This window comes from Ptychodera flava, chromosome 1 (assembly GCF_041260155.1).
Source record: "Ptychodera flava strain L36383 chromosome 1, AS_Pfla_20210202, whole genome shotgun sequence".
NCBI classification, from domain to species: domain Eukaryota; kingdom Metazoa; phylum Hemichordata; class Enteropneusta; family Ptychoderidae; genus Ptychodera; species Ptychodera flava.
The window spans coordinates 18,019,511-18,039,873 of NC_091928.1; the positions used below are offsets into that span (position 1 = coordinate 18,019,511).

At 35.6% G+C, this 20,363-nt stretch overlaps 1 protein-coding gene across 1 annotated transcript; it reads right to left on the reverse strand.

The window, feature by feature from the left end:
- Positions 1-1,535: 1,535 nt before the first annotated feature.
- Positions 1,536-19,794, reverse strand: LOC139131889 (probable inactive 1-aminocyclopropane-1-carboxylate synthase-like protein 2). The gene is made up of 12 exons (XM_070698195.1): positions 19,647-19,794; positions 17,357-17,416; positions 15,773-15,916; positions 12,811-12,877; positions 11,135-11,232; positions 10,588-10,665; positions 9,525-9,625; positions 8,751-8,886; positions 6,373-6,514; positions 5,234-5,376; positions 4,209-4,362; positions 1,536-1,846 (listed from the first exon to the last, which is right to left on the reverse strand). Exons 1-12 carry the CDS (start codon positions 19,743-19,745, stop codon positions 1,800-1,802), a joined length of 1,269 nt encoding a protein of 422 aa, XP_070554296.1. The 5' UTR covers positions 19,746-19,794; the 3' UTR covers positions 1,536-1,799.
- Between the last annotated feature and the right edge of the window lie 569 nt (positions 19,795-20,363).

The following is a 20,363-nucleotide window of genomic DNA, read 5'->3' on the forward strand; positions in this document are numbered from 1 at the left end:
TTTGACAGAACAGAGAACATGATTGCTACACATCAAATTTCAAATCGACCTGACCCCTAGGTCAGTAGTAGAAGCCACTTTTAGGTTATGGGGAAAATGAAATATGGCTGCCAGATCACCGAATAATTAAAAATTCATGGGTCAGGTGCACCGCCTGTCATTGACCTCAATCAATTGAGAAGTGTACATGCAGCACTTTTCCAGATCTAGGCCGGCAAAGAATTGACAGCAGCAGAAGAAGAAAAAACGCAAAAAAGTCCCAACAAAACCGATGAGACCCGCCAATAGGCTTGGGCCCTTAATTTATACACTTTCAGTGATTTTAACAAGTATTGCCTAGCAGAAAAGAAGCTCAAGCCTGATGCAATACCGACACTGTATTATTGAAGACATTGCAATTCAATATTGTATAATTAGCATAAATCGTTGCAATAGCTGTAATACCAGTGTTATGTCAGTTATGTTCTGATTTGCCCCTTAAATGCATTCTGATTGATGCTATATATACTGTGCTCTAAAATGATATAATAGACAAATGTATGTTATTTTGTCTTCTGACATGACTTGTCATATACCGAGCAGCTCTCTCTCTTGTTTTATAAGTACCTTGCGAATAAAGAAATATCACTCATATGTATATTAGATTTATATAATTGGAAGAATTCCCATATTCCTACCTTAGTGAATGAAACGTGACAAAATGAGTTACACCATGTTTGCCAATAACTGTAATGTGCATGTATTAATTGCTTTACAGTATTTAGGTTGCTGGCAAAGTATGGTTTTCATAATTTAGTAGTAGATTTTAGAACTCGAATTCGGCTGACGAAACATTTGATTAACATTCAATCCCATCATTGTTAATTCGTAATATGTATTGGCTAGTTTTGTCGGTGACACAAAGTAATTAAGAAGAAACCATCCAAACAGGTTTTTGTGTTTCCCAATGTATAAACCTGTTATATGGTACGCTGGCTTTGAAACACTAAATCAACCAGGGATGTAATGAAAGATCATCAGCTGGCAAGCATGCCCTTTCCCTTACAGTCTTTGTTCTGTGCCCTTGTTTGAATAAGACGCATTGTCTTCAAAAACGCACAAGTCATTTTGACAAATGTATTTTTCTGCATGGATTGTGACATTAATTTGGCACTGCATACTTTTATGTCTGAGAGTATTACTTTCCAACACACGATTTAACAAAGCATACATGATTTGGTAATATTTTATTACTAAAAATGTAGAAGAATTTTAACATACATATGTGTAATGTCGATCTACAGAAACATATTCTTATTTAACATGTAATTGAACAGTCACAATGAATTTTGTTTATGCTCCGTTAGCAACCACCTTTTATGACTTTCTTTGTTTTTCAGATTCATTGCAATTATGGCCAGAAATATCTCCTTTTTCACTATTTTAGTAAATTTGGTCAAGTGTCTGAAAAAATATCGACTGTAGTATTTTCAGATTCTGAAAAAAATAAAAACATTCCCTAGGTTACCATCCGGATTTGTATCATAGCTAATAGTGCGTTTTAGATGAAAATGTTCACATTATAGTTGGTATACAAATCAGTAATTGTACGTAATTCAGCAAAGTATCATAAACATAAAATAGTCATTACATTCTCAAACGTTTGGCGGGTTGGGGAATGATTTGGAAAATGTAAGCCCTTTTATTAATCATGTTTATGTTCATAATTTTACCAAAGTGCATCAACTTTTCTTCTGTCACATTTCTTGAACAGAAGTTTTTGTCGACAGTTAGTCGAACAACGATTCTCCTTGTATCCTTTATCTCTTTCTTCTCATTTCAAAGTATGTACCAATCCGGTGAAGAACTGTGCGAAAAAGAAAAAATGCATGCTTACTATTGAAATGTATGGAAAACACAACGTTGCACAATTCGACACTTGAATAAAAAGACAGTTACAGCTTGGTTTGAATTCTACAGATAAAAGTTGTGACAGGCACAGTTTAAAATGGTATCGAGCATTGCAAAACAATTCCATATTTTGCAGAGTAGTGGTTGCACAGTGAAAAAAGTCACCGTTGATGACACAGTCTCCACTTGGTAATGGATACTTTGATTACGAGTCCTTGGAGAGGATAGAGTCCTGCTCATTATTTTGGCCTGTTATTAGGAATGAGTTCCATCGTGGTGAAAACGTAAAACCAATGCTGGCTTCCACCCTTACTACAGGGACATTAAGTAGGTCAATTAGTAATTAATCAACAGAATGTTGCCAAACATTTTTGTATTCTGTTATAACACTAACAGATTGTACCACATTTCATAAACAATTCCGCTGAGTGTCAATAAAATGTCTTACAGCACTGGGAGATGAACATCTGTACCAACTTTCATCAAATTTGATGAAGTATTTCTGGACATATCACTCAGATTAAGACAAGTTCGTTAAAATTTGTAAATTAAAAAGTGTCTTTACCCAATGTCAAAGCAATGTGAACTCAACATCTGTACCAAGATTTATGAAATTTGATGAACTAATTGCGAACCCTAATTGCGAAAAATCCATTAAATATGCAAATCAGCATTTAACTGACATGACACTACATCATATGTTTGCACACAATAACACTACGGGATGATCAGCATCTGTACCAAGTTTCATCATATTTGATTCCGCATTCTAGACATATCACACTACTCATGAAAGTTCATCAAATATACAAATAAGCAATTAATTGACAAGATATTGCTTAATGTCTTCACACAGTATTACAGTACTGAGAGATTTATATCTGTACCATGTTTCATCAAATTTGATGCCGTTTTCTGGAGATAGACCACTTATCAGGAAAGTTCATTTAATATACGCATTAGCAATTAATTCGCATGACACTGCTGAGTGTCTTTGTGCACTATTATGAGACTCTGTGCTAATGATCTGTACCAAGTGTCACCAAATTTGGTGCAGTATTTCAAGACATATCAATCTGATAACAAAATTTCATCAAATATGTAAATAAGCAATTAATTGATGCAATACTGACATATCTCATTGTGTACTACCAGAGCTCAATGTGATGAACATTTTTTCGAAAAATGTCAAGTGCAGTCGCTCTAGAAACACAGCTACTTTTCTATGTCATGTCAATGACATAGTCCCCGCTTTTTAAATAAAATGGCTGTCACACTGCAATATTGAACTGGATCACAAGTAGCCTTAGTGAGTTGAATGAGAGCACAGTACATCATATCAAACACGAATAAATTTCACGAAAGTGCCGGTCTGTAGCTACATCGCACACACATGTAGTTAGAAAATGACCATATAGTGCTCATGTATTATGAAAATTAAATATAACCCTGGGTTTATAGTGCTAATTGTTTATAAAAAATTGGAAATACAATCCTGTGTGACAAATGTATCTTGGAACATACAACATAAGTTTATATTAAGTGATAAATCAAGCAGGATGATCTGGCTAAGACAACCTAAATATTCTTCTAAAAACACTGATCTTGGTAGAGGGCAACGTGCTCAGTGAGAAGTGAAAGTGTTCGTTGCTGCGTGAACGGTTCATAAGTTACTGAAAAGTTGTAGAATAGTAGGCCCCTGAACGTAATCGTCCCATACTATGTCAGATAATAAGCGGTTACAAACAGCTAAGGTGTTTGTCAGAAGATATAACATCTGTATATTTAGTACCATTCTCCTAGAGATCACAAATAACAAGTCATGCCGTTTACAACATTTAATAAATGAGTGATATTAACACCTTTAAGGTTTCGGTTTAAAGTGTAGTGTGTTCATTGCGTACACAACAACATTCCTTAAGCAAGAGGAAAGCGTCGGGGCTAGGAGAACCCATTTACATCCATATATATGTATTCTGATTGTTGTGAGTCAGGCTTGGTATGTCTTGTTAATACATACATAAAATATTAATCAGAATACGGTCTCATTTAATCAGAATTTGAGCTCTGTTGGAATATAAAATCAGTTAATGCGGCCTATGACATGGTAAACAGGCATAAAGAATACTCTGTGTTTGTAAAATAGTCAATTACACATGATTATAATACTTTCGATGTGGCTGTATTCAGGTCGTTGTTTTATCATGTTTACCTTGTGGTTTGAAAAGTGTCCAACCTTATTACTCAACTGTTTCTAGCCAAATAAAGCCATTGAATACTCAAGGTTAAGGAATGTCTGAGACGAAAGTATCGCTAACCTTGATCTTGTATGTCTCTCGGAAGAGCAAAGATAATCCTAAACCAGCCTGGTTCCTTGCAGTAGAACCCTTGCCCTGGAGCGATTAAGACACCAGCATCGATGAGCTCAAAAAACACCTCTGTCTCTGCTTCAAATGTCATTGGAGATACAAGCTGTATAGAAAATATGTCTAAATGATGAACTTTGATTGCATTTATGTAGCATAAGGTGAAGGACAACAGGCAGTGTTGATAAATGTGAACATTCTGTAAAATAAAAACATTCAGACATTGACAACTGCTCCTTTTACGACACTGCAAGACAAGTGTGGTGTGTGTATTTACCAAATACGAGAAGGGTATTATTTTGAAATAAAATAAGCCCGATTTTCTCTCAAGTATAATGCGCCTCAAAGGCAGATATTATAACCCAGAAATTTATAACCCTCAAACCCTGTCAGGGCCCATTTTAAAGGGCTTAGAGTAAGCAAAATTCTCACTATCTAAGTTTCTTCGAAAATCCAAAATTTTGATTTTCCCCATCGAATTACACAGGGATGGTGGTCATTGTAGATTTCATATAAGTAAATGTTAGGACATTTGTTTCTCTTGTACCCGACGATGGCCCTTGATTTTTATTCCTGATTTGGTAAGAGAATGGTTGACAGTTTCAGTCAGGAAAATTTGGCGAAGACTTCACGGCGCGTACTACCTTAAAGATAGACGAACAGTTGACAGGGCATGTATGTTGTTCAGAATGTATCCACCTATCAAAATGCTTAACATGGTTATCTGTCGTCCATTAATTCTGTACGACAGACAACTCGCAATATTTTACAGTTATAATATCAAGCTGTTTATATTCAATATCGGAAAAGTTGGAAATATTTTGGATTAGCAAGTACCTGTTTCTTTCACGTCCAAGTCTACAGGAAAGTTTTCATAAATAGTTAGGATTTCCTGATCAAGAAAGAGTATGAAACCAGTAATATGACTCTACAGCAAACACAATGTTCCAGCTGAATTACAGTCGACAGAAACTCACCTTTCTAAAGTCTGCCCAGATATAGAGACCTGCTGACCTTACAAGGTGTGGTATCCCTAGCTTCTTTAATCCTTTGGACATGACTTCATGAGCCTCCCTAAGTCTCTTGCGATTTGTTGGTAAATATGTTTGCACTACCCATTCTGTAATAATTCAAGTTGATTTCTTGTAACAAGACTAATGAGTTTCCGTAGCAATTTGATGTTGCTTTGGATTGATATATGTAGGAGAAAATCCAATGCCACAAAACTGATTACTTGTCATTTGTGTCTTTTGATGTATACTTTTTAAATACCCTGTATTTCAAAAGATTGATTGATTTCTTAGTGATCGACAGCATAGGGGTAAATTATTATCTAACATCTGATATTAATTCGTTATCCAACAATATGATATCTGTTATACACAAGTATAAATAATGCATTTTATAACTATCGGTATCAGCAAACATATAATAATCCGTTTTATGAAATAACGCTTCCGATTACAGTGGACATCCTTTTATTTTCATAAATTTTGTCTGATATTAAAAAGGATTTGTCTTGTCTGACTTCTTGAAGCAAGGCGAAATACTAGTTAGCTGTGCACAAACTTCACTCTGCTTGAAGCCAGACAAGATTAAACATTCAGAGGATCATTTTAGTTTGTACAAAAACAAATCAACTTGAGTGCACAACCCTCGCCATACATGGCTGACCATACACTGCAAGCTTTGGCAACGGAATACTAAATTGCCCGTGCCTGTCATACATATAAAGCTAGGAGCTTTACATTGTGGGCATGTTTATTTGTCATACGTAAGCGAGTCAGATAGGAAAAACATTATCCGGAGGCCAAAAACGAAATAACCTGTGTGCTTCAGCAAAGGTGTAAATGTTAAAACTTCATGCAAGTATTCATTGCTTTCTTGATATGATAAAAATGTCAAAAATAAACGAGTTATAAGATACTCATGATAAAAAATTATTAACATAAACAATTTTGACGCTGTTTAATGTTCGAAAGTAGGAAAGTCTAAAGCAGATACTTAAGACATACGACAATTGAAACATGTGCAAGAAAAATAAATTAATAATAAAAGGACTTCCGTGAACAAGTTGGTCTACTGCTTTGTTTAACTTTGCTGCCAGAATATTTACCTTCATCACAAAGCATGCTGTTGATTGTAACTTGCATGACAGTGGGTACACTAAACCAGTAAGCCACCTCAGCTAGAGCCGATACAACATCTTTATTCCAGGAGTAAATTACACCACAGCGTAAACCAGACATGCAGAAATCCTGGAAGAGAATAGGGCTAGAAACTTTAAATTACCATCGACACGATAACAGTATTTGTGGCGATGCAAACCAAATGTATATCACTTCACATTGTTACAAGAGGAACGTGCGTATCATATATTTACTTTATTTATTTATTTTTACTGACATCCTACAGGCAAAACACAATGACTTGATGCAGTCCATAAATTTTTACACAAAACATGTCATTGACAATGAAATAGTCCCCGCTAGTAATTTGAAATTAGTCAGTGGAAGGAACTAAATTGAAGGTAATATGATCCACATGAAAAATGACCAAGGACCTATCTGTGACTGATGCCCATATTGGATTGTACTGTCAATAAATAGACATAGTATAAATGGCATAGGGTTATGCCCTTTTAACAGGTTTGACAGAATTAGGTATGTCATGTATTGGCTCTTGAAATGTTAAAGTTCAACTAATCTGCAACAAACTAGTCAAAGCATGCTAGAACGCCAGGTATAAACTAAATATACCCCTAGTTCATCACAGAGCAGATCTGGTATAATTAGTTATTGATACTGCAAAATGCCTTTTTTGACTTTTTAATCGTTGTAGGGTCAACATCTACAGAAAGTTTCATCAGATTTAGTGCAGTAATTAAGGATATAGATCATGAATTCAAAAAATCCTTTCCCTGTTTAGAGACCCAACTTTACTACAGAAAACAATGGCGTTGGTCCATACCATGATGATGAAAATATAAAGCCAATCTTGAATGCCACCCTTATGAAAAATCATTAAATATGTCAATTAGTAATTAATCCCAAATGTCGTAAATTTCATTGCATTCTATTACAATACTGTGACATCAACACGTTACAAAGTTTCATCAAATTTGCTGCGGTATTTCTGGACACATCACTCTAATTACAAAAGTATATTAATAGGCAAATTACCAACTACCTGCCATGATACTGCTTTATGTTTTTGCACGCTATTACAGCACTGACGGCTCAAGAACGGTACCATGTTTTATTCAATTTGATGCAGTGTTTCAGGAGATATCACATTCATTATGAAAGTTCATTATATATGCACATTAGCATTTCCTTGACATGGTACTTCAAAACATGTCTGCATACTTTTACAGTACTGGAGTTCAATATTTGTACCAGATCTCATTAAATTTGATGCAATTGCGAAAGTTAAGTATATAATGCAAATTTGCATTTAATTTATATGAGACAGTTGAATGTCTTTGTTCACTATTACAGCACTGCACGTGTGGTCAAAATTTGTTCAAGTTTTCATTGAATTTGCTGCAATATTTTCACACAAATCACCGTAATTTTGAAAGCATAAAATATACAAACCAGCAATTGATTGACATGGTACTATTAAATGTCTCTGAATTGTTACAACACTGTGGGATTAAGATCTGTACCTAGTTTCATCAAATTTACTGCAGTTTTTCCAGACATCACTAATTTGAAAAGGTTATCAAATATGCAAATTAGCAATTAATTGACATGATACTGATTAATATCTTTTTACACTGTTACAGTATTGAGAGTTCAATATCTGTAAAATGTTTTATTAAATTTTATACAGTGTTTATGGACAAAGTACGCTAATTAGGAAAGTTCATCAAATGTGCAAATCAGCAATTATTTGACATGATATCTCTAAATATGGTTAACTGCACAATATTACAGCTCTGGCATATCAACATCTGTACCGTGTTTCATTAAGTTTGAGTGAGTATTTCTTGAAATATCAAGAATGATTTGATTATTTCTACACATTCACGTATAGACGATCCAAAAGGAATTTTTGATTCAGATTCAGATAAAACAAGTCTAAATTCTAGAAACCAGGCATAATTTTAGATTTAAATACATAGGTTGTAGCTCGGAATATCCAACAAAATGAATCTATGTTGGCCCAATTTAATTCTTTTGTTAACGCAAGTGCCGCGAATCATAAGACCATAGGGTACTATACTTAACTCTTTGCACACTATACTAAGAGGGGCCGTTTTGAATTCGAAATAGCACAATATTTTTGCCATTTTTTAAATACCAGTAAATTTTAGAGGTCACGTGCGTTTCACACCCAACGACGGTATGCCACTCGATATTTGATCAGTTCACTTCATATATGCACTCGCTATCGCTTGTGCATATATGTCGTGAACTAGTCACAATCTCGTGGTATACCGTCGCTGGGCGTTTTTTATTGCTTATATTGAACACTTATCTTACTTACCTTCGAAAATGACCAAGTGAAGTGAGTTCTGTCAGGATCTGGCAAATCTTCCAGACTTAGCACACTGGTGAACTCTGCATCGTCATCAAACACAGAAAACATGTAGATCTCATCCGCTATGACATGAAGTTCATGTCTGTAGTCATGGTCATAAAAAAAACCTTTTATTAATGTGGTTGTTGCAAATGTATTACATATACTTGAACGTGTACTGGACATATTTGGAATTAGTTCTTGAGAAATGACAAAACTGTCGTTCAGATGCAATACAAAAGAACTGATACTTAAACATATTCATCAATTCATTCATTCTTTCACCAGTTTTCGTCCTGTTGACACCTTCACCCTTGCATCCAACCTGGCTGACTTTGAGTCCCCTTTTGCTTGAGCATGGGATTTAAGTCTAGCCCTATTCCACTTATCCCTTTTTGACCGATGGAATTACTTCTATTCAAGCCCTCAGTCACAGCGGCAAGCTAGACCATAATCTTGCCCTTTTCCTAATTAAGTTGTCGAAATGCCTTAGCACATTATATAGGATTTATTCTTCATATGCACTAATAATAAGTTCTTGTAAATTCGTCGGCTCTGATGTGTTTTTCGTGTTTTTAAATGTTATTTAAGTATGAATTCAATAAATTTCGAAATTCGCGTTTTCATATTAAATGATGATCATGAGCAGTTTTGTTACCATCACCATGACTTGGCCAGCTATAAATTTGAGTAGTACGGACCTGTTTACAACGGGTTTGGTTAGAAATGTCACAGTCTCACCTCTTTGCAAAATGCAAACAATCCATCAAGAGTTCCTTGGAATAGATATCACCCAGTGGGTTGTGTGGATTTACTAAAATCAAGCCACGAATATTAATGCCCTGTGACCAAAAAAAAACCAAACAAACTAAGAAGCTACTTACTTGTAAAGACCATGAACACAGTTGGAACTAATTTTGGATAATTAGATCTTTATATTTTTCAAATTTCTCAAAAGTGTTAGGTACCCTATTGCTGAATGTTGCAATATAACAAATTACTCATAAAAACAAGTGTGTAGCTTAAAAAGAAAAGCAGATGAGCTTACATTTGCAGATTAAATCGACATTTCTTCACCATCCAATTATCTCAAATTAGTTCCAATGATGTTCATGACATTCGAAACTTCTGAACATTTCTACTATACATATTATATTGATTGTACTATCATCTGGTGAAGCGGCCTTTCCTGCAAAACACATCAGCTTAGGCTCTAGTGGTTTCCTATATGAGTCTTTTTGATTCAGCAATTTCAATCAGAGAGCCGGAAAGACCGGACTAAATCATTAATTTTGAAGAAACTCACCTGTCTACAAATATTACTATTTGAGAGTGTTATACATGGGCAACAAAATGACGCACCATGACTGGTAAATTCTTATAAGGCTAAGGAGTAAGCTGATCACAGACTTGTGTCGAGTTTGTTGTCTGTGCTGTGGCTGAAAGTCAGCCATATACCAGCAACCATTTAAAGAGTGAACTGCTTGAAGTATTGGAACTAAGTTTGGGATGATCTCATCAAAACATTTCCAACTTTTACAAAAGGGGCTTCTGATAACGAGGAACACTATCTACAGGGATACCGTGCAGTATATCGGAATTTTTTAGCCGATTGGTTGCCTGAAACGTATTGTTTTTATCCAAACAGCCAATCAGGCTGAGAATAGTCCTAGTGTCAGAAACCTTATATTGCTGTAAATACTGACAATAATCTAATTAGATAAAACTGTCCGAGCCAATGCAAATTGTCAGAATCTTTATTCTGTTCGATCAAAAAGCCAATCAAAATGAAACCTGTCAATACCTTTCGAGTTGCTTGTTCAAGAGCGTCTTCTAACTTATCCACTGTCAGTTGGAATGGTTTTCCGTTCTCTTCGGGCGCCTGTTAAAATACGTGACACATTAAGGTTATCTGGTTAATTTAACAATTACTCGTTGAATAAAATCGCATAACGGGCACGTGTCTCACAGCACGTAATAGCTAGTCCCGTGACTAACACTATATGTTTAGACGCAAATTTGCGACACTAAAACGTTACAAATATCATTTATATACTTAACTAACTTAGTTCCGCACACTAAATAAACAAAACTTATTGGTTTTCCCCTGTCGGTGTTATTTTTAACAAATGTAAGAAATGGATTACGAATTTTCACTAATGGACCGCTGCATAGGTACACGGGCCATTAATCACCTAGAATACAATATCGAAATTATTAGAACAAGCAATAATTCCCTTATTGTGAAATAATCATAGACAATAAAGTAAGAGATCTATAAAAAACAGAGCGCTTGGTAAAGTACATACGGTAAAATATGTAACTCATTGAAAGAACAGAATGTACTTAACCTGACTGCAAAGGTCAACAGAAACTATCTCCGCCAGAGGTAGTCTTCCAACATCGTTTTTCATAGAAGAGTAATATGGTGTCGTCATCAACCACGCGTCTATGATGTAAATATTATGCATCAACATGTCCATAAAAATTACTTAATTTTTTGTAGAAACAAAATCTCTGTATTACGAGCGACGCAAGTTGTTTTTTAATACAGATAAAGATACCATCAAATGTCTTCCAAAATTTTACAGTGTACTGAATGAGTTTTGATGTTTGATGTTATGACAATCGAAATTGAAATAACTTTACAATCATATCTGAAAATTGTAGTGTACAGTCCACCAGAACAGCCGTCCTTCAATTTCTTTTATTCTCTGTAGATACCAGAACCTTTTTCAGTGAGCATTACTGAAATTAGTTTTCTTGACTAATCTATTATTATTATTAAGACACATTGAGATTCTAAACAATATAAATGATCTTCAAAATTTGCAAACTGTTCACTAACAACGACTTCATCCCTTAAACGATAGTCATATTCACAATCAAATCAAATTCTCGACGGTATGTAAAAGTTTCGACACATTTGTAACTTTGAAAAAGTGCATGATTATTTAAAAGCCTATTGTGTCAATCCCACGGATATCTCTGTCTGTCTGTCTGTCTGTCTATCTCACTGTTTGTCTGTTGTTTGTCTATATATCTGTGTTTCTCTTTCTGACTCGTGTATAGTTTCGTCATAAGTTACATCAATCACATAATATGTCAGATATTTAAAGTCCACATTCGACCTGCAGAATGGCTAGTTGTCGAACTATATCCCATGGACTGCCAGTCATTTGCATTAAAATGAGACAATAATAAAAAAGGTAAGGAGAGCAGTCAACACAACGTGAATGAAACAATACACATACGAAATAAAATGAAACGTTGTCAATAAGAATACGCAAGATGAGAGTGTATGTGGACCTATAACTGTTTTGCTACATGCTCAATTTAAAGAAAACGCCAAATATGCCAAATCATATATATCTCTAGAAGACTGGCGTGGCCAGCCCGTGAGCATTCTCACACACTAAATACCTGGTAGTCAACGTATTCTTGACTGCACCTGGGCGCTCTCATCAGGTCTCCCCGACAAATATCCGTGGAATACAATTCAAATATCTCCGAACAAAGATAGCGCAATATGGACAAAATTGTGGAAATATAATCTAAATAAAGGTATGCACTAGTGGTTTCTGAAGTTCTGAGTTTGAACTTTGACTTTCTGTCAAGGATCAGTTGCATTGTACTTGTTAATATAACGCCGTCTTGACTCAAAGGTTTTTGAATGGGATTCCCAATACTTGGGTCAGTAAAAAGATAGTTCCGAATTCAAAATGCAATATAGATAGCCGATGCGAATTTCAACGTGTATTCCAAATATAATCGTTGAAAATCCCTTTATCGCTTTAAGAGTATAAATTTAGGTAACAGCATAGGCAATTTGAATTTGAAATTGCAGTTGCACATCACAAAACTATGAACACAAATCTATTATACAATGCTTTCACAAGCAATGCGTCGCAAAAATATTCAATCAATGTATGATATCTGTCATTGCAACATTGTAATGTCACCATCGTGATGTTACAACCGACAGTGATTCCCTGCCGGTTGAACAGGTAACTCTGCTTGTACTCACCTCCTGGGTCACTCAGCACAATTGACAATGCTACAATGCATGATGCACAGCCATTGAGAACAACAAGCTGGAAAATAAATAAATAGTGCAGGAAACAAGAATGTCAAGAAGGTAAGGCATATGGGGGAAATTGCAGAAAGGACTTGAATGGCGTGCATGCTACAAAAATTGTTTCACAAATGGCAAGTACTCTTCTGATCATTCAAATGATTATAGTGAAACGAGGAGTTTGGAGTCGGGTTTTTTAGCCTTTTAAAAAGCAGGATTATTTGTTTTTATCCTTCTGCAATGTAATAAGGTTTTACTTCTCCTTTGTTTATAGTTTGTGTCCCTGTGGTTAATGTTTGTTCTATATCTTTATTTTTATTATTTTCTCATCTTTAGGTAGCTTCTGTTTCACGCTGTTTATCTGTAAATAACACTGTACATGGCGCAGCTCATACACTGATAATTCACGTCTGTAGCCTACGTATAAATATATGCCCTGTCTGGCTTGACCATGAGAAGAGACAATCATGATGTGTTACAGTTTGGGTAAGGGAGCCGTCATTATTTAAAGCCGGGGGGTCAGAGGAATTTCATCGGAAACATCGAAATTTAGAGTACCCCCCTTGCCAACCATGATGAATTTGAGTACCCCATTGTATAACTGAGAAATGTTGACTGACCCTCCCACATAGAAGAGTTAAATATCAATACATGTATTTGTAAAATTTACAAAAATACAGCAATAGTAAATTCCTTTCAAATCCTGATGTACCCTGTTAGATTATCATTGCTTATCTCATGATGGTTGAAAAAGGTGAAACCAACAAAATGAAATTCAAAGTGACAACAAAATACAGATATAAAAGCTCACGCTATAACCAGTATCTGACCATCTGATATTGTTTAATTTGGATGGGTATCATGACAGGGTTTTCACTAGGACACCTGACTGGACAGAATTTGAAAGTACATTTGGAGAACACACGAGAGGCTGAGGGGAAGTGTCAGAGGAATGTCCCCTATCTTACATGGAAAATTTTCAGAAATTGATATGTGCAATGCTGCAGTCTGGCCGCAATCTAAAAGGTGTTTTTAATGTGCTTTTTTACTAAGTAAAGCAGTTAGAACACCCCAGGGGAAGAGCACGAGAGGGGGTATGTCCCCCCTCTCGCATCGAAAATTTTCAGAAATTGATGTGTGTAATAGTGCAATTTGTGAGGTGTTTCAATTTATTTTGCCCGGTCAAATTGTTTCAAAATGACATTGAACACTGTGTTTTTAGGACATTTTACATGATCAGTGTTTCTTCACAATATTCAGAAACCAAACAATGACAATACATTTTGCAAAAAACACTTCTCAGTTTGCTAGAGATTAAGACCAAAGAATATGCACGAATGGAAAATCTACGACCTTCTGGTGTCATTTCTTTAGCTGCCAGTTTCCAATGAATAGCCTGAAGTCAATTTAAACACGTTTTTCTGTGATAATAAATGATAAATTCACAACAGTTCAGTTTTTGTCATAGATCCTTTGAAAAAATTGAGTAATTGAAGTGTGCAATGGTGCAGTCTGGTGCAATCTGAGAGGTGTTTTTCGATTTGTTTTTTACAAGTAAAACTGTTAGAACACCAAGAGGGGAGCACGAGAGTGGGGTTCCCCCTCTCGCATCGAAAATTTTAAGAAATTGATGTGTGCTAACAGTGCTATGGTTCAATTTGAGAGGTATTTCAATTTATTTGGGACCAAAAATTTAGTAACCCCCTTATTCCTCTCCACATTTTGAGTAACCTCCCCTTGAAGTTTTCAATTTTTTGAGTGATCCACTCACACACCTCCAACCCCAGGTCGTAAATAATGACGGCTCCCTAAGTGGTGTACGTAAGTTGAAAATATGAAAAAGTTGATGATTCCCTTTAAAGGGAATACATTCGTCGACGCAGCGCTCGAAGGTTGTATGTGACCGATACGACCAATGCAAACACTGTATCCAAGGTACGATAGTGATTGCTGTTAAAACATCATGTTTATCATAATCTACATCGTATGATTTAAATGTTGCAGCTATGGTGATGAGGTGCGTCTAGATATCGTGCACGAAATATACATCGTTTGTAAACAAGAAACTCGCACAGGCGCAGTTCAGACGACTGTTTCCATTTAACCATACAAACTGTGGGGAACATTTAGAGTAGATATATTGGCCGCCGATCATTCCCAGAGCAACAGAAGAACGTTACAGTTCTTGATCAACGCAAACATTGGTTTATTACGATTTACTCATGGTATAGAGCAGCACGACGTATCCATGTGCGTTGCCGTTAATGGTGAGTGATAAAAGCATTATAGGAAATGTAACAGTAATGAGAATTTAACCTTCAGAATCCCAACACAGTTAAACGAATTAATTCAACTATGAGGCAAACTGTTGCTCAAAACTTTGTAACAAACACGTCCATTTTAACACAGTCCGCGCAAATAAATGTAGACATGCACAGTGATGAGCGTACTGAAAATGTGTAGTTTCCGAAAAAGTTTGGCGGTCACCTGCACACAGATTCTCACAGCTGTGTCCAAACACTGGAAAAGTCTGAGATGAGCAAGTTTGTACGTCATGCGCAGTATAAGTGTTTGATGATTGTGTTTATCATATTTCGCCAAATTTTCACCATGATAACAAGATAAACAATCAACAAATACTCCTATATATGTCAGGAGGTTTAAAAAAGCACAAATCGGCTATGGTTAGCTGAGGAAATTCAATAAATGCTTGATCGGAATCGATTCGCAACATACGGCACTAGTCACCTAGCCAAGATATCACAGTCAAAGCCGCTCAGTTGAGTGGTCCAACCCCTCCACACTGATATACCGGCATTAATTATAAGCGATATGTTTATCTGTGTTTGATATGAGGAAAATATTGTCATGATTGGGCGTAATACATCCACATGGAAAGCAGAAACAAACCTACCTTATCTGGGTCAAGTTGATCATGTGCTTTGGCGTTCTTTGTCAGAAAAGAACACAAGGTATTCTTAAATGATGATAGTCCAGTGTAATCATGGTATTTCAATATATCAATGTCTCTTTTAGAAGGTGGCTCTATAGTGGACAGCTAAACACAAAATGAAAGCAAAGATAAAATAATAACTCCGGATCCGACTGAAATTTTAATGCAACGATCGTTTTACTAGAACCGCTTGATCTTTCTTGCTGTGAGTCAAGCACCAAGTAATGCAAATGATTTACGCGATTAAAGAACTGAGGTAAAAATTACCTGGACAAAGCTAAACGCAAACTACCTGAAGCCTAGTAAATCTGGCATCAACGTCCCTCTCAGGGGAGAGCGTTGAAATGTAGTGTAAGAAATCAAGTCATTAAAACTCACAACGTGTATAAGCAAACCCAAATCTTATTAGAATCCGATGTTGAGATCAATCGGTCTTTTACCGACCTAACCATCTCCACATTGGACTTTACTCATTTTGAGCAAAACCAATGGGCTAAACTCATACATGTCGCAGCGTGTTAACATTACCAAAATAGTTTAAAGTAAAATAACTTGTGTTGGGCTTGTTATGCTTTATGAACTTAACCAGATATGAACTGAAAATTGATTTGACACTACTAATTGCTAACAACACAGTCAGATATATATCTGTTTGATCAGTATCTACAGCAGGTTTCATCAAATTTGGTGCAGTTGTTTCAGAGTAATGACTAATTATGAAACTTCATTAAATATGAAAATGAGCTTCATTAACTTGACACTGCTCAATACTTCTCAGTATAATGAGATATCTATCAGATGGATATATGTAGCAGGTATCATCAAATTTGGTGTTTGAGTTGCAGATCACTAATTACAAAAAATTATTAAATAAGCAAATGAGTAGATACTTGACATAACACTAACAGTATCATCATAATGTTCTGATTTTGTCGTCAGTCAAGAGGTTAATGAAATTTTGTGCAGTATTTCTTGATATATGTTGACATCTTCATAATTGTCTCAATAGCAAACCATTATATGAAAGAAAATGATATTTCATAACTTCATTAATGTAGAAACCAAACTAACAAAAATCTGATCATTTTTGCAATTAATATGGTACCAGTTTACCAAATCTGACTTGAATCCGTTCAGATGTTTTTGAGTTATATTGTAAACAGACAGACAAACAGACACACTCATATACACAGAGGTAGACAGCGAGACATCCTGTGTCATTAGCTCACGTGTGTGAACACATGAGCTAAAATCAACTTGACCGAGCATCGGCAGAAATTGATGGCAAAAAGTTTATCATCGATTGGCACAGACTAAACAAAATAGAAAGTGCAAGGTACTGGAGATCTGGTATTATATTTCATAAATTGCAAACATTCTGACATATTGTTGACATATATTCTTGAACATTTATACTAGAATGCAATTTTGATTCCAACAAAGTGACTTCTTTCTCAGTTGTTGTCACTTACTAGGACACACCTTCGTTTGCATCGATTAAATCATCGAGTCGATTAAATATAATGTCGTTAATAGACCACCCACCTTCTCAGCGACTATGTCATGAGAAATTGTATTCTCAGCTCTGCCAGCATCGATAATGCCCTGCGAAAAAGGACATGACCATCAATAAAAACCTCATTTAACCATGTCAATTATGCTACTACACGTCCATGTTTTATCCAAAATTTCTCACATGTCATACTGGTGGCATAATGAAATAGATTTTAACAGGCAAATGTCATTAACAAGGACAACAGTTCGGTGCAGTTATTTTGATTCCTAAGCTGAGATGTAGCTGTAGGAAATGACATGCAAGACTTTAGTTTTTTACAATATTGTAGTCGGTGAGATGTGGAACTGAAGTTCATTGGAGAAACAGTTATTCTGGCAGGTTCAATACTTCTTTGATGGAAGCTGGTGAAACGTGACTGATACATTATAGGGTCCCCTTTCTAGTGAACATACTGGATAATGTACTTCACAACAGAAACGTTCACGGCTAAAAAATCAGTTTTATCCAATTCTGGACGAATACATAATCTTACTACCACAAATGCAAAGTCTGGCCAAGGAATTCAATGTGCATGTCGTCCATTTCTGTTGTTGTCTAGTGGGCATACATACAACGTTGGGGACGGTATAGTCACAGATTAGGCCATGTACAGAAAATTCTGTTTGCCGTCCTTGGATTTTGAAAAACCTACCAGCCAGCCAATAAAATAAACAAACACAGAAAAAAACATAGATCGATCGCATAAACTTTCCAAATTAAATCATATGGTACGTTTACAATGCAGTGTTTCCTGTGCTCTTCAATTCATTAAATACGTTGAAAGCAATGCTTGGAAACACAAGTTATACAAATAATTCATGACTCCCCATCGCCCCACACACATATTGCTTAAGTAAAGCTGCACACAAACACATCTAGACGGGCTCAATAGAATCCCACAAAAATATTGTCAGATTTTTTTTCAATTGACCCTCTTTACAAACACACAAGGTGTTAATGTTCAAATTTCCCCTTCTGGCTTGCTATAATTTTGAAATTACCCCTCAAAGGGATTGGATAGAAATTACAGGTGGATAGCAATATTTTTGCGCAAGCGTGTGTGTACAAAATTTTGATATTTTGATTTAACTGATAATCAGCTGTTGATAATGTTGATTCACTCATAGAGAGTCGAGAAACGTTTCTCGACTGCCTATGATTCACTATACATGTAGTCTATGAGAAAACGTTATCTATGCATTTATAGATATTTGATAATTGACATAAAAGTACTTAATTGGAATAGGATTGTTACAACTGGTATGTGGACAAAAAATTTGACTTTAGAATTTCACCAAATAATATTCATCTACTATACATTGGAGTCTATGTGAAAATATGAATATTTTTTCCCAAAGGTAAACTAAATGAATTTGTGCTCTTATAGATGTTTGGTAATTGATACAATTGTACTTGATTCAAATAGGGTATGTGAACGTTCAGATGTTGACAACAATTATGAAATTGGAATTTCACCTAAAAGTAATATTTCACTTTTCATGGTAATAGTATTCTACAGGTAACTGTTAATAATTTCCCCGACAAAATTGCTATATCTCTAATATGTAAGTAATAGGGATTGTTCATTGCCCTCAGGGAGCTCGATTTACAAAAAGACAAGCCTCGGAGTCGCCAAAGCAAGATGTTCATGTGACAGATAATTAGACTGATGTTCAGATTTACAGTTAAATGACTTCAGAGAATGAAATCATGCTTCGAATCATTTTTGTCTCCCAGAATATTTCTTAACACTGAAACTGCTTTTTGACGGGACGGATACTTATGAAAATTAAGTGACCCCCCCCTCTGAGCTGTTTGAAAAGACTGACCCCCCCATGCAGTTTTCAAATTTAAGGTGACCTCCCTGGATTTTGCCGGCCCATCCCGGCCGTAATAACTGAACGCTCCCTTAGGCCAAAGAAAGTATATATGTGTTTCCGTCAAGCGGTCCTAGCCTATTTGAAAGCAACCGACCCTAAACTACCTGTCAAATTTGTAAAGATTACGCATGTGTTTGCAAAAATTTGCTATTGACGAACCGAAACCCACCTGAAATATAATATGGCAAAACGTTTAACTGACTGACCGTATTTTCTGAAGGCTTGATGACGGAAACAAAATGATATCAAACGTTTAACTGACTGACCGTATTTTCTGAAGGCTTGATGACGGAAACAAACATGACTAATCAACTTGAAAAACATATCATTATATCAAAAACTGGCAGATGGTTTGGGATAAATTATGACCAGTACTGTGTTGGTAAACATTGCTACGTACGTTTGGATTGGACTCTGCGTTATAAGGATTTTTCAAGAACTTGCCAAACCCTATTCCGACCACGCTATTCTTTGTAGACGTGATTCTTTTAGACAACATTATATACTCTGCACAGCGTGGGTACAGCTTAGGCGACAGTACAATATGACTTAATCTGCAAGGAAAAAATGTTTTTCAATATTAACAACTTACATTCGACCAAATTAAATATAAAATGCCTGTACCACAGTAACGTGCTTTCGAAAATCAGGGTTGGTAGGGCGGAGGATTTTCTTTTCTTTTTGTTCCGGACGCATAAAATATGGTAAAATTTAGAGAATTCTGAAAAAGCACAAAACATTCAGTTTTCTTGGGTCGGTTGAGTCATCGGAAACACATTTCTTTTTATTTGACCTTTTTTATCAGAGTTGTTATACTTTTTGTAATATGTTAACTGTACTTGGAAGAAGCACATTTCAACATTTCGATTACTCTCTGTTGATGGAATGTTTTAACTTTTCCCTATAACGTACAGAGTAAATTTAAATTACTGGTCTACATTTGACATTTTAAATTCGAAAAAAACTAAATTTCGCCAAATTTTCTAATCTTGATGAAATTCAAAACGGCTACAACAAGCCGTGACATGTTGATGTTGCCAATTTTTATTAAAACCTTCCTGCTAAGAAAATGAAGAATGTAAGCGTTTGAGCCTTGCAGTTGCTGCCCATCAATAAT

Bases quoted from the DNA above. Each gene is read 5' to 3' on its own strand.
- LOC139131889 (XM_070698195.1), bottom strand. From the start codon at position 19,745: ATGTTGTCTAAAAGAATCACGTCTACAAAGAATAGCGTGGTCGGAATA. The intron at 17,417-19,646 runs GTACGTAGCAAT...CCTTTTTCGCAG, and splicing joins ACGCAGAGTCCAATCCAAAC to GGCATTATCGATGCTGGCAG. The intron at 15,917-17,356 runs GTGGGTGGTCTA...TTTTGTGTTTAG, and splicing joins ATGACATAGTCGCTGAGAAG to CTGTCCACTATAGAGCCACC.